This window comes from Gracilinanus agilis, chromosome 6 (assembly GCF_016433145.1).
Source record: "Gracilinanus agilis isolate LMUSP501 chromosome 6, AgileGrace, whole genome shotgun sequence".
Classification (NCBI taxonomy): Eukaryota; Metazoa; Chordata; class Mammalia; order Didelphimorphia; family Didelphidae; genus Gracilinanus; species Gracilinanus agilis.
Window position 1 is genome coordinate 230168773 of NC_058135.1, and position 14467 is coordinate 230183239.

The 14467-nt window shown below is 36.8% G+C and overlaps 1 protein-coding gene across 1 annotated transcript in view; it reads right to left on the minus strand.

The window, feature by feature from the left end:
• The window catches only part of SPON1 (spondin 1), a 401779-nt gene that overhangs the window by 172263 nt on the left and 215049 nt on the right, over positions 1-14467 (minus strand). Inside the window, exon 6 of the mRNA XM_044680980.1 lies at positions 7000-7148. Coding sequence (XP_044536915.1) covers positions 7000-7148 — 149 coding nt within the window. The remainder of the gene's footprint in view (positions 1-6999; positions 7149-14467) is intronic.

Below are 14467 nucleotides of genomic sequence, written 5' to 3' on the forward strand. Positions count from 1 at the left end.
TCTTGTTCAAGCATAATTTGGACTTGATGGCCTCCAACGTATTTTCCAATTCATATTCTCAGATTCACTTTATCTTTTTCTTAATTCTGTTTTTATTCTATTCAGATTTTATTGCATTCAACAGCTAGACTGGTTTAAATTTATAGAACCTTGAGTAGGTAGAGTGTGACCTTCAGAATAAATTACTGCATTAGAAAAAGTTCACAAGCAAGAAAATACACAACATTTCTGAACTAATTCGATAAAAGAATTAGGATCAGTATGTTCCCATTCTCATTGAATACAAGAATTGAGAAAGCGTTCAGCTCTGATCTTCAAAGCAACTGAAGGCAAACAGAGAGATTCTGAAAGTTTGGTGTATATATATCTGTGCCAAAGAATCAGTCAACTTCTTTTTCCTGGGTTTGATCTTGATTGAATGCTTGTCAGAATTTTCTTGAGATATCTCTGGTATAGATCCAGATACAAAGAACAGAATCAAAAATAATGTGACATCTTTTTCAGATCAGGGACAGTATAAACATTTAACTGGCAGATGTAATATTGTCTCTTATCTGCCCCATTGCAATTTTTTTATTCCATTTATACTAGTGTAAATCTTGCCTCTTCTGCTGTGCACATATTACTTTAAAATCAGGTTATGTGATCTCCAATATGAATTTTTTGGTTTGGCTAATTTTATGATCAATAAGTCAATGAATATGAATTTTGTATAGTTTGGTTTGATTTTATAATCAATCATGTTTTGGCCAATTTGGTTAGGTATCAGGAAGGAGCAAAAGGATGGAAGTGAGAAAAGTCCAAAATATAGGAACTAGTGAGTGTTATCAGGTGAGGCTAGGGAGGGATGATTCTGTCTGGCTCAATTAATGAATTTAGCTCACATATTTATTAAATATTTGTATTAGGCACAAGCACTGTGCTAGACACTAGCACATAAAGTTAAAAACAAAACAAAACAGGATAGTTCCTGCCTTCAGGCATGCTACTATCTAGCAGGAGTAAGAAATTTACTCAAGTAAATATACTACAAATTAGCATGCATTAGGTTCACAACAGAAGTTCAGCATAAAGGGGCAAGAAGTTTGGAGAGATAAAAATGGCAGAACTGGAAGAGTGATTAGAAATATGGGATAGGAGACAGAGAAGAGTCAAAGATTAATCTCATATTTCAAGCCTTAATGGCTGGGAATATGGTGACACTATTAGCAGAAAGACTGAGTTAGGGGAGAGGTAAGATTGCAAGAGACTGGAATAAGGGAACAGGAGAAGTTCAATTTTAGACATTCTTTTAAAGTTTTAGCAGTCTCTTTACAGGTGTTGGTAGTTTGCGATGCAAGGCTGGAGCTCTGGAGAGAAGTTAAGGGTGGAGATAAAAATTTGGGAATTATCTGAAAAGAAGTGACAATTTAACCCCTAGGGGTGGATGAGATTACCAAGAGAAAATAAGAGTAGGGTTTTAGGAATCTAAAAACTGGGAGAGAAAAGAATTACATCTTTATTTTCACTAATCTCTAACTGAAGTTTAACAGTTATTCAATTATTTGAAGATGTTAACATGAAAAGGGATCCACAGACTTCACAAAAAAAAAAAAGGTTAAAATCCCTTGACCTGAGGGAGAAGGGAAGAGGACTTGCCTAGGACAAAACTTTAAGAGAATACATGTGTTTAAGAAGATGGATAATATGGAATTAGGTCTTAATCAATGATACATGTAAAACCCAGTGGAATTGTGCGTTGGCTACAGTGGGGTGGGAGATTTGAGGGAGACAAAAAGAACATGAAACATGTAACTATCGGAAAGTATTCAAAATAAAAAAAAAATGATGGATAAAGATGAAGCACTTTCAAAGGGGCAGGAAAGAAATGATCAGGGAACTAAGGAGAAAAGCATGACAAAGTTTGAGATCCTGAAAGACAAAGGAGACGAGTGTTTTCAGAAAGCAAAGGTTTTTTACAATATCAAATGACTCCCTGGGTCCAGGGAAAATAAGGGCAGAATTAAAAATAAAAGCTTCGGATTTGGTAAGACAATAAGTCAGAGAGAACTGATAGGATAAAACATTGAGAGGGTTGTTGAATGAAGGCAAGAAGTTTTTAGCACACAGAAGATCTCATTATGCTTGAAGGCAAAGAGATAGAAAGGCAGAGATTAAAGGTGCTTTTGAGAGAGAGGCTGATTTTTGGAAGAAAAAGGGAGATGATGAGACTGAAGGTACAGAAAAAAAGTCACTTTAGCAGAAGTGAGCCACATCTTTCTAGAAGACTGAAGGGGAAGAATAAAGGGTAAATGAGAATAATCAATAGCTTCTCAAAGACACTGCTCTCACCCTCGGCTGACTCACAACACTGTTCTTTTCATTATACTGTACTTTATATATGTCCTGGCAGAAAAAGAAGAGTACTGTATTTTCCTATTCTTGACATGAGTAACTCCATTTTAGAACAAACATCCATTTCATTGTTGAACAGGCAATCATGTCTATCTCCTTTTTCTCCCATTTCTTGTACAAGACCAACCAAAAGACCAACAGAGTCTATCCTTTCTTGGACAGCTTCCTCCCTGACCCCCACCCCAAGCAATGGGAGACTATGATATTAGAAAGGCTTTTCTTTATCCCATGAAATCTCCAAGGTTAATGACTGACCAGTTACGAATATAGCATGACTATGGGTTATCTGCATACTATAAATGCCTGTTAGAAAGAATTTGTACTCCAGAAGCCCTCTTGCTCCCAGAAAGATACCCCTCTCTGTGTATCATCTGTCTTGTCTTGAAACATATGAAATTAAAAAAACAAAACACAAAATCTTTTACTGACTTGTATTCTAAAGCACAATAAAATGAGTTTTATTTCCAACATGTATGGGTCTTGGCTTCTCCAAACCTAACCAATTTATATAAATGGGTTTGAGAATGGAAAAGAAAAGAAGGAAGTAATACTTTAAGTAAAACATTTAATTTTTTAAAATAGAAGAAATGCAAGTTCCCAAAGATAACATATCAATGTAAAACACACATACACAAACTAAGTTGTGTTGAAAAATCTGTCTTCAAGCAGAAGGTATTTAAAACAACTAAATAGAAGTAGTAGTACTAATGAGCAATAAAAATGTCTAAGGCTCGGTATAGGAAAATTTTTATAAACCTTTAATATGCATATGAATGTAAGCTAGTATGCTGTGATTATTATTATATGCCAATGATCATGCATATGTTACATTTATTATAAAATTAAGAAAGAATTATAGATTTGCCAAATCATATCATAGAATGTTGGAATAATCAGAATTCTAGAAGTTATGGAATTTTATTGTGGTAGAATAAGTAAGACCTTTTAAAATTAAGAAAAAATATTGGAAAATAGAGCAGATATATGATATTATAAGACCTCGAGTATGCAAATACAGCCTACCTGTCATGATGGCTCCTATATCTGATTTCCTACTTGTTCCTTTTTTCACTCTTAGTCTCTCATTTTCCCCCTGGTCTTAAGGTTCTCAAGGAGAATGAACTAAGAACATTCCCAAAATTACTCTTAAGTTTCCATAAATCCTTATCAAACATCATATATAGATTGAGGCTTCAACTCCTAACCTATCTTTTGTCATTCAGTTGTGTCCAACTCTTTTTGAACCTATGGAACATAGCTATCCATGGGGTTTTCTTGGCAAGGATACTGAAGTGGTTTATCATTTCCTTCTCCAGTGGATCCTCTTCTCAGGAACCCTCAAGTTAAGTGACTTGCCTAGGGTCAAACAGCTAGGAAATATCTGAGATCATATTTGGACTCAAGTCAAGTCTTTCTAACTAGAGAATTGGTTTTCCACGCATTAAGCCACCCATTTGCCTCTTTTAGTTAATTCATATGCTCAATCACTTTTCATCAGAGTGCAGTATGTGCTAATTTGTCTGAAAGAAATCATGTAGAGAAATTTCCTAAGTTTTCCTAACTTGATCAAAACCTGTGAGAACTTATAAGAAATTTTTTTTCAGAAAATCTTAATGTAAATGGTTTTAATGGGATAAATAAAAAAACAACAACAACAACAAATGATGGAGACCTGTGTTCTCCTGGGCCTACGGATGAACCCCATTTAGAAGAACTTTTAAAAGACCAGATGAATTTTGACCTGACCTTTTGTCCTTGTTTCTTGAAATGAAATGAAAGTTTCATTTTCCCACCTAGAGCAGCATCTTCCCACCTTTGAAGATACAGAAATTGTATTTATTATTTAAGTTATGGAAGATTGATGGGGAATTATAAAATTATATTCTCTACAATTAAAGTCAGCATAAAGAAAAATTTTGTATTAGCTTCAAGCCAATGATAATTATGTTAAGAAGAGGTCAAGGTAGGGCAGCTAGGTGACTTAATGGATTGAAAGCCAGGCTTAGAAAGAAGAGGTCCTGAATTCGAATATGGCCTCATATATTTCCCAGCTGTGTGACCCTGGGTTTAAGCCCCATGGCTTAGCCCTTACCACTTTTCTGCCTTGGAACTACTACACCGTATTCATTCTAAGACAGAAGGTAAGGTTTTGGGTTTTTTTTAAGTCTAAAAATGTTATAGTCAGCATTATTATTTTTAGCAAAAATAATGATAATTAAGTACTAAATTTGATGATGACACTTATGAAGAGTGTTCTTTTTCTGTGCCTTAGTAAAAGAATGAAAGCCAGATTTTAGGTATATGAAGAGTGAGAGATAAATGAAGAAATAGACAGCCAGAGGCAACTGCTTATTCTAGAAGTTTAGCAATGACGAGGAGACACTGAACTAAGTCTTGAAGGGAACTAGGGATTATAAGAGGCAAAAATAAGGAGGGAAAGCACTCCAGGCATGAGGTGGGAAGAAGAGCAATAATCACATGCAAAAGGACAGATGTGGGAGATTTTACATATGGGGCACAACATGTAAACTAATTTTGCCAGAAGGCAAGAATGCATAAAGGGGACTGATGTGAAATCAGTCTGGACAGATAGGTAGGAGCCAGATAATGAAAGATTTTTAATGGCAAACAAATAGTTACCAATTTACACTGGTGGAGATAATTTCTACACTAAACTTTTCCTATGCCTAAGAATTCACAGCTCCAGATTTGCCCTCAAAATTTATTCTGTGCAAAATAAGGATGCGTGAGGGGCATCTAGGTGGTTTAGTGGATTGAGAGCCAAGCCTAGAAAGGGCAGATCCTGGGTTCAAATCCAGCCTCAGACACTTCCTATGTGACCTTAGGCAAGCCACTTGCCTAGCCCTAGCTCATCTGCCTTGGAACCAACACAAAGAGTTGATTCTAAGATGGAAGGGAAAGGTTAAAAAAAATAGGGATGTGCCAAAATTTATCAACTATTAGTACCTTGAAATGTGACCTTGCTATTATGATATGACTGAATCTAGTTTGGTACTTCGGGAAAAATACAAAATATTGCCTGAGACAAATTTTCCTGCTCTGACAGTTTTCTTTGTAGAAATACCCAACACCTATAAATGCAATAATTAAAGTCTCTTTTCTGCTATGGATTTTAGCACTTATCTCTCCCAAGATCTAAAAGCCTTCATCTACTTCTTGCTCATTACTAAACAGAGAAGAGCACTTTCTGACATGGTCCCTGACCTTCAAAGGTAGGGAGTAGAAGCATTTGAGAAGGACTCTACATTATAATGATTTATCTCTCAAAAGAGCAAAACCCACTTTGCTCAAAAGCAGAGTACAAAGAGGAATAAACCCAGTGGTTTTACATATGAAATAAAATTAGAGAAGTAGGTTAATGTCAGATTATAAAGACCCTTAAAAATTATTAGTCAATTAATACCTTATTTAACTATTGGGAAGCCTCAACAGCTACTTGTCCAGACAGTGGACCTTTTAGGAAAAACACTGAGACCAAAAAAATCCTCTAGAGCTACCAGTCCCTCCGGGAACTATAGCTTTTTGGGATAGGAGAGAATGAAGAAGAAGGGCAGGTCCTCCCCTAATCATGTATGCCTAGCTGATCACCTACAAGAACAGGAGAATAAAACCAGTTCAAGTTCAACTTTGGTGGGGCTAAGTTAGTTTAAAAATCAAGGCATGTCCCATTGAGGGTTCTTCTCTTTTCGATTCTGCCTCTGTATTTTTCTGTTTCTCTTCTTTATAATGCTAAATGCATCATGGACGATCTTCCATATTTTAAGTTCTTTTCTCTTTATTACAGGAAAAGTGCTATACAACACATACACAAATTATAGCCTAATATTTCTCTCTTGATGCTTAACCAACTGTCTGGGGTGGAAATTTATAACAATACAGCTGCTAAGATTCTAAGACATAAGGCATGAAAGTTGTCTCCTCTGTAATAATGTTAGTTAATTATTTGTCTTCTCCCCACCAAAAAATCTCTGTTATCATCTTGCATTTTATTTCCTAGGATGGAATTTGTTTAAAAGCTTGAAAATTAATCCCCAAATCACTTCAAATTTCTAATAATTTAAAAAGTTATTTAATATAGCGTGAATTCATATCTATAACACAACCTTAACTGGCTTTATTTTTTAGTTCACTCTCCACAAAATATAAATGTCTTCAGGGCAAATTCAACAAGATGAATTGTTTCTTCAGACCTCTACTCTGTTTGCTAGCGATAAGAAGCCCCTGTCTAGGTAATATACTGGATACTTTTTTTTTTAATCTTACCGATTCCAGGTAATAGAGATTTATATTTTAGCTCTGTGTATTTTGGGTACCACACCAGGACTTAGCTACCAAGTCCTAAATAGGCTGAGGTAAACTAGTTCCCTTTTTTTTCTTCCTTCTCCTCACCAAACAATTCCAATCCTCTCCTCCACTTCTTCTGAAATCACAGTTATTTTCCATACTTGATAAAAACAGTTTTTGCAAATTTCAAATCCCTGGGGTAGTCCAAGGTAGCAAAAAGGGCTTCCCTCTTCCTCCTTCATCCTAACTATTCCACCAGGTCTCATTTTTTAATAGCTTATCCATATCATCATGACTCACCTGCTGCCGAATTTCTTCTTCCATTTTTACTGGAGATCCCAGTTCTGCAACTTGCTTAACTCCCTCACTAGCATATCCTCCATATTCCCACAGCACGTAGTTCTTGGAGTGTGATCCACCAATAATGGCTGACCAGTGGTTGGCCCGGCCTAAAAAAATAAAATTGTGACTTAGTTATTTTTGGTATCAATATACATTTATAAAGTGATCCAAATTGGTTGATAAAGGTAGAAGAAAGATAATATACATAATATGTACAATTTTTGCTGTTAAGGAATTCATAATATATAAGAAACATAAACATGAAAATAGCAAGGTAACCATAGTAAGAAAGGCTCAAAAGCCAATCTTTTTTTTTAAACCCTTACCTTCCATCTTAAGAGTCAATCTTGGGTATTGGCTCCAAGGCAGAAGATTGGTAAGGGTAGGCAATGGGGGTCAAGTGACTTGCCCAGGGTCACACAGCTAGAAAGTGTCTGAGGCCAGATTTGAACCTAGGACCTCCCGTCTCTAGGCCTGGCTCTCAATCCACTGAGATACTCAGCTGCCCCCTCAAAAGCCAATCTTAAGAAAAATGAAGTCAGAAAAATGTGACTTCAGTACTTTCCATCTCCCTTTTTTGTGACTCTCTCCTCTCCTTTAGGCTCAATGTGGCATAAAGGAAAGAATTCTGGATCAAAACTTAGAAAACATCAACTTACTACCTGTGTGACCTTGGATCAATTGCCTAAACTCTCTGGTCCTTAATGTCTTCATCTTTAAAATGATAGCATTTGACTTGATGACCTCTGAGGTCTCATCCAGTTCTAAATCTATGACCCTGTGACTATCCTCCTCTTATCTTCTGACTCCACAGAGCCCCTAAATGTAGCACCATGTTGGGATCCTGTTCTCCATGACTCAAAATCACTCCTTCCCCTTTGTTCCCTTCTACCAAGAGTTTTCTTTCCTACTGACAGCTGATTTTCACTGTTGATAAGAAAGTGATGGTTGAATTCTTACTGAGGTAGAAATAACTAAAAGTCTTCAGTCAATTTCTTGTGACATTTGATATTTATATTTTAGAAGAGGCAATTGTCAATCATGAAAACTTAGAAATCTTAGAGATTACCTAATCCACCTCCTACCTATAACCTTAATCCCCACTATAAGATCCCATACTTGTGGTTATGCAGCTTTTCCTGGAAAGACCACCACTGAGAGGAATATATTACTTCTAGAGACCTTCTTTTTCATTTTTGGACAACTTTAATTATTAGAACATTTTTTCTTATATTGCTCAAAATCTGCCTTTGAGGTGTCTGCTCATTTAATCATAAATATTTTCTTCTTTAAGATAAAAAATCTCCATTTCCTTTGACCAATCTTCAGCCAAATCTCTGGCATGAATTACTGACCCCCACCTTCTGCCCAGATGTCTGGCCTGGATACTTGATTGCCTCCCCCAACCTTTATTCTGCAGCATCAGCATTAACATGCATTTATTGAGTGCCTTTTCCCTGCTAGGCATTGTACTCTGGGGATGAAAAGAGAAATTAAGGCAACTCCCATCCTCAAAGAGTTTAGAAAGAATTCTGACCCCCAATAACCCAAACACATATCTAGATCTCTGACTTCCTTGTTCTTTCCTGCTATCATAAAAGGAAATTTACTTTAAAATATTCTTTTTTATAGACATGAATGCACGTCTGTAAATAAAGATTTTTAGTTGGTTACATATAGGAATGAAAACAAATCAATAACTTCAGAATAAATGGCCACTAGACATTAACAATACATTGGCAAAAAAGAAAATAGACAACCCAAAATGAACCTTAAAGCTTTGCTGTTTATTTTCTTGAAAGAATACTTATCTCTGAATCCTCTTAATTTTTACAGGTAAGATGTGATTAAATACTGCTAATGTAAACATAAAAAAATTAATGAAATACTTTAAAAGTCTATGAATATCTTGAGTGAGTTGTGAGTTTTTAAATAATATATACCCATAAGGGATTTTTGCAGGTGGATTTCTTAATCCTGCTTTGTCCCTCTTTACCTATTCACCCTTCCTTACCTTCTCTCTGGCCCTTGCTACCCAGATTATATCCAGGTCCCACTTTCAAGGCTTAGGTATAAGAACCTCTATTTGTGGCCCAAACATCTTTCCTGGACCCCACTTCACAGGTTCCTTCCTTCATGAAGGAGTCAGAATTTCCAGCGAGTCTTGAAAATGGGTTGAATTTTGATAAGAGAACATGGGTGGAGGAAAAAAAGTGAGAAACCCAGAAATAAGAGAAGAGTCATTCCAAAATAAAGAATCAATGAAAAAACAAGCATAACATCCAGGATAGTAACTTGCACACAGAACAAGCAGGGATCAATGGTTGTTGATGGACTTATTATATATAGTATTCCATTGTCATATGTGAGGCAAATAGGTTCTCTTGCATCTGGCTCTGATAAACACCTGATAAACAAAAAAACTCATGGACAGCAAGAAAAACTGCAGGGGCAATAACCAAATGGAAAGGAAAGAGCATTACCCCTGGATCCAGAGACTCAAATTTTCCCATTGATGCTTGCTACATGTGTAATCATGAACAATTCACATTATCTCTGCGATCTCACTTTCCTCATTTGTAAAATAAAAGAATTGGACTAGATAGCCTTTCTGGCACCTTACCGTTGTAATGACATTTTGCAATTCAATATGAAAAGCAAAATGATTGACAGTTAGCTGTTTAGAACTTGGAATGAGCTGAGCTTGGCAGAGGCTAGCAGGTGTAAATTCAGTTGATGGGAGAGTATAAAAGGAGGATTTGTACTGAGACAGAGATCTCGATTTTGAGATAGGGATTGGTGTGGGAGGGCTTGGTTGGCTTGGGTAGGCTGAAGGTCAACTTGAGATACCAGCAACCAGCACTGATCACTTCCATAGTCTCAAATCCTCTACTTAACATCCTGATTCTAGTTCACTCATCGAGAAGAAGCATCATCATTTACCATCAAATAACCTGATTCAGGTGGAAGCAGTCTGGTTCTGCCAGGCTGGTGACTGGCAAACTAACCATTGATAACTGGCAAGCTTGAATACCCTGATTACCTTCAATTCATATATCATCTTTGTCATCAATAGCTTAAGCCAAGGATCTCCTGTACTCCTCTTCCTCATCATTTCCCTGCTTCCCTCTCCACGCTTGTTATTATTAAATCTTTATACTCACCTAAAGTGAATGTCATCTTTACCCTAGAGATTAGTGGATAGTGGATATATCCTTGGGTAGTTGAGGGAAGAGCAGATTTATTTCAACTGTAGAAAGATTTGAATCATAGTCAACCAGCATTATCCATATTGAGCTGGGACAGACAGTTAGAAGTAGCTGACTCTTCACTTGACTATCTAACCTGGGACACTGTTATACTGAAGTTGGGTGCAGCAGATTCATTACAAATATTCCTGGGGAGTCCTTTGTGTTTCACCACCACAACTTGTGTGCTACACTTAGGAATCTTCCACACTCACTCAACTTCAGCCCTCATAACACCAGGATACATACAGCACCGCTCTAGATGCATGACCCAATACTCCCATTTCCACGAGTTTCTTGAACCTACACTATAGATTATGAGCTTTTGGAATCTGCAAACTAGGATGCCCCAACAGCCTGTCACAGGGCTCTGGCAAACAGAGAAGTACTCTTTATGCAGTTACATACAGAAGAGGAAGGGTCATCCCTTCTATCTGCTTCCCCCCAAATAAAAATTAAAAAAAAAAAAAAGACTGAGTTCATTTTGTTAAGTTAAATGGCCCATTTCTCCGTCTTTTCCCCAAATTTCCTCATTTACAAGGATGCTTCATTATCTGCAAGCTATATGAACAGGTGGGAAATTCTAAGCTTGACAAGTTCCTAATAGCAGTGATTAGCATATTTAAGACCTTTCCAAAAGACTGCTTTGGCTTTTTTTCTTCCCTCTTCTAACATTTATCCCAGAAGTTTCTCAGAACCAAATAGGGAGCTGTATGAGCTGGTATTAGCTGTAACAGAAATATCCCTGACTGACAACTGCCCAGGTGCTATAAATATATCATGAAGAGAGCAGGATACTAGATATTTCTATGGTTATGTTGTCAAAAATTTGATTTATATTACTTGCCAGTGAAATCTTTCCTAATCCTATTTATGATTTACCTGAAGTGAACATTCATTTAAAATGGTTTGTATGCCTATTCAAAACAGAGTTAAAGACAGAATCACAATCCTTAATCAAATTAGAATTAGTCAGGAATCTTTCTAGAATAGGCAACATACAAATTGGGAGAAGCTTAAAAGCATAGGAGGAGGGACAGCTAGGTGGTTCAGTGGAAGGAATGCTGGGTCTGGAGTTGAGAAAATTCATTTTCCTGAATTAAAATGTGGCCTCAGACACTATTTAGGTGACCCTGAGCAAGTCACTTAACCTTGTTTGCCTCAGTTTCCTCATCTATAAAATGAGCTGGAGAGGGAAATGGAAAACCACTCCAGTATCATTTCCAAGAAAACCCCCAATGGGTTCATGAATATTTAGTCATGACTGAAAGGATTGAACAGCAACAATAACAACAACAAAAAACTGAGGCAGAAGAAGAATCTTATCTTCTTAGCTCCCCAACTAGGTGTGACCAGGGCTCTCCTAAACTGTTTCAGAAGGGAGAAATAACCAGGACAAATGCAAAAGGAGAAAAATATGCAAGGATAGTAGATTTAGACCTGGAGAAGCCTAGAGAAATCACTTGGTTCAACCTCTTTATTTTACAAATGGGGAAAATGAGGTCCAGGGAGATTATGTAAATTGCCCACTGGTGAGTCTTTTCCATTAGATTGTGAGTTCCTTGAGGTCAAGGGTTGTTTTTTACTCTTTATTTCCCTATCACTTAGCACAATACCTGGATAATAGTAGGGAATTAATAAATATTTATTGATTGTTGGATAGAGGTACAAAGTGTAAGAGGTCTCATTCTTTGATTCAAAATCCAATGATCTTCCTACAGGCACATATTTTCCTCTCAATGTTCTTTGGAGAAACTTAGTTTTTACAGCAGAATGAACTTTGTCCCAGGGCACTAAAATTTAGAAGGCTAACTGTCCTAGAATGTGGCTAGTCATAACAATTGAGTTTAGCACCTGGTTACTGAGAATAATTGGTTAAAAAGAAAACCTACCAAATCATAGGATGATACATCTAGAGATAAAAGATCCCTAATCCAACCTCTTCCTTTCCCAATAATGGACACTGCAGCCCAGAGAGATTAAATGATTTGCCCAAAATTAGACAGGTTATAAATATCATAGGCAGTGTTTGAATCTAAGACCTCTTCAAAGCCATTACTTTTCCCTTTGTATAATATTATCTCCTGGTAACCTGCCCCACTATCAGTGTGTCTTCTAGGGCAGTGGTTCCCAAACTTTTTTTGGCCTACCGTCCCCTTTCCAGAAAAAAAAATTACTTAGCACCCCTGGAAATTAAATTTTTTTGAATTTTAGTAGCAATTAATAGGAAAGATAAATGCACCTGTGGCCACTGCTGGATTGCTGCAGCACCCACCAGGGGGCAGTGGCGCCCACTTTGGGAATCACTGTTCTAGAAAAAAACCTTTCCTGCTCCCTTCCCTGGGCAACAGCCACCAGGAAATTATTCAAAACCAAATTTATCTTAGAAAGTTGATTTAAAGAAGCCTTTCCTGCAACTTACCCTGACAGCCAGAATCACTAACTTTAATTCTAATTTACAGTGTTAAAAGGATGCTCATTGACATCATAAAATAATTTACAAAAAGACAATGCAGAAGAGGACTTCAAATTTTTGCTTCCTGTCCCATGGAATACTTTTTCTTAAACATTCTTATAGGATATGGAACAGAGTGAGTCCAGTTTTTCTCTTTGCTTCTAGGAGGGCAAAGGAAGAAGAATCAGGTTTTTTAAAGTTGCTTGGCATAGACCCTGCATTTTAGAGTCCTTGCTGAGCAGGGGGTAGAAGAAACGAAAAAAAACCCATGATTATCATGTCTCAACATGGGTGAAGACCAAAACCATCAGGCTTTGTTTATTTCTCTTCAGTTATTACAAAAGAATAAGTCAATAAGCATTAACTCAGAATTAACAAGAGTTGAATGGTTCCATATGTTTGCCAGACTCATTGTGAAACTTATATTTGATTTGTTTTGAATTCTTTTCAGAGAAAAGAAATATATAGAAATAAACAAAAGCAAACCCAGGGCAGATCAGAAGCATGTCATCTGTGACCTAGAATATGCTTTGAGGGAGGCTGAAGCCTTTAACTTGAAGGTCATGCAATACAGTATCCCCCTTCCCAATCCATTTCTCTTTGGAGAAAGTCCTGGCTCTCCAGAAGAAAAAGAAAAGGACCAAATATGTCTCTTTTTTCCTTAAGCATTAACTAAATTCCAGCCTACTCAAGGCCAGCCTAAATAGGAAAAGGAAAAACTAGAGAAGTCCTAAGGTAGACATTTCTAATTCAGTGAAAGGCTGGTCACAGCCTCATACCAACAGACAACTGGAGATACCTTGCAATGATGCTCAACTATCTTTCAACCTTTGAGTAGTATGGGGTCACTTAGTGATACAGGAGAAGACATGATCAACATTTTCAACTCTGAAGACATGAAATCCATGTAACCCTAATGTTGTTGAAAATAGAATACAAATAAAGGCAAGCCCCATTAATTTCTCTCAATATATTACAAATGAGCACTCCAGTAAATGCTTATTCATAATTAACAGTAGTTGAGCAGCCCCATGTATTTTCCCAGTTGATGGTGAAATACAGACTGTGCTTACTATTAAGTTCTATCCAGAATGAAAAAGAAAACAAAAGCAAATCATAAATGTCTCTGTGGGGTAGCTTGCTTACTCAGGCTCTAAATTGTGAGGGCTTCTGCAGAGATTTCTTTAATCTTTATTTAATTCCGGGCATTTCATCTCAAAGCCTCATTATAAGGCTGTATACCATAAGCTTTTCTTGGAAATTATTCTTGGAATTTCTTGGAAATCTTCTACTTGGAATATGGACAGTGGTGAGGACCAAAGCCTTACTGGTCAGAAGTAAACATAGTGGCCACAACATGAGACCACCCTAACAAAGCAGTACAAGATGGGAGTGGATAACATATGAAAGCACCATAAAAAGAGAGAAGATTTGGAATCATAAGTTGGATAAGACAGTCAGCTCTCTAACTTTCCTTAGAACTTAGCTCTTTACAATCCAGACCATGAGGTATTGTATGCTACCTTATGAGAGGAGCTTTCTCTACCATATTTAGCCTTACTTAAAATGTTGCCCCTAGTAGTAGTAGTAGCAGTAGTAGTAGCTGTAGCAGTAGTAGTAGTAGTAGTAGTAGGTGGTGGTGGTAGTAGTAGTAGTAGTAGTAGTAGTAGTAGTAGTAGTAGTAGTAGTAGTAGTAGTAGTAGTAGTAAGAAGAAGAAGAAGA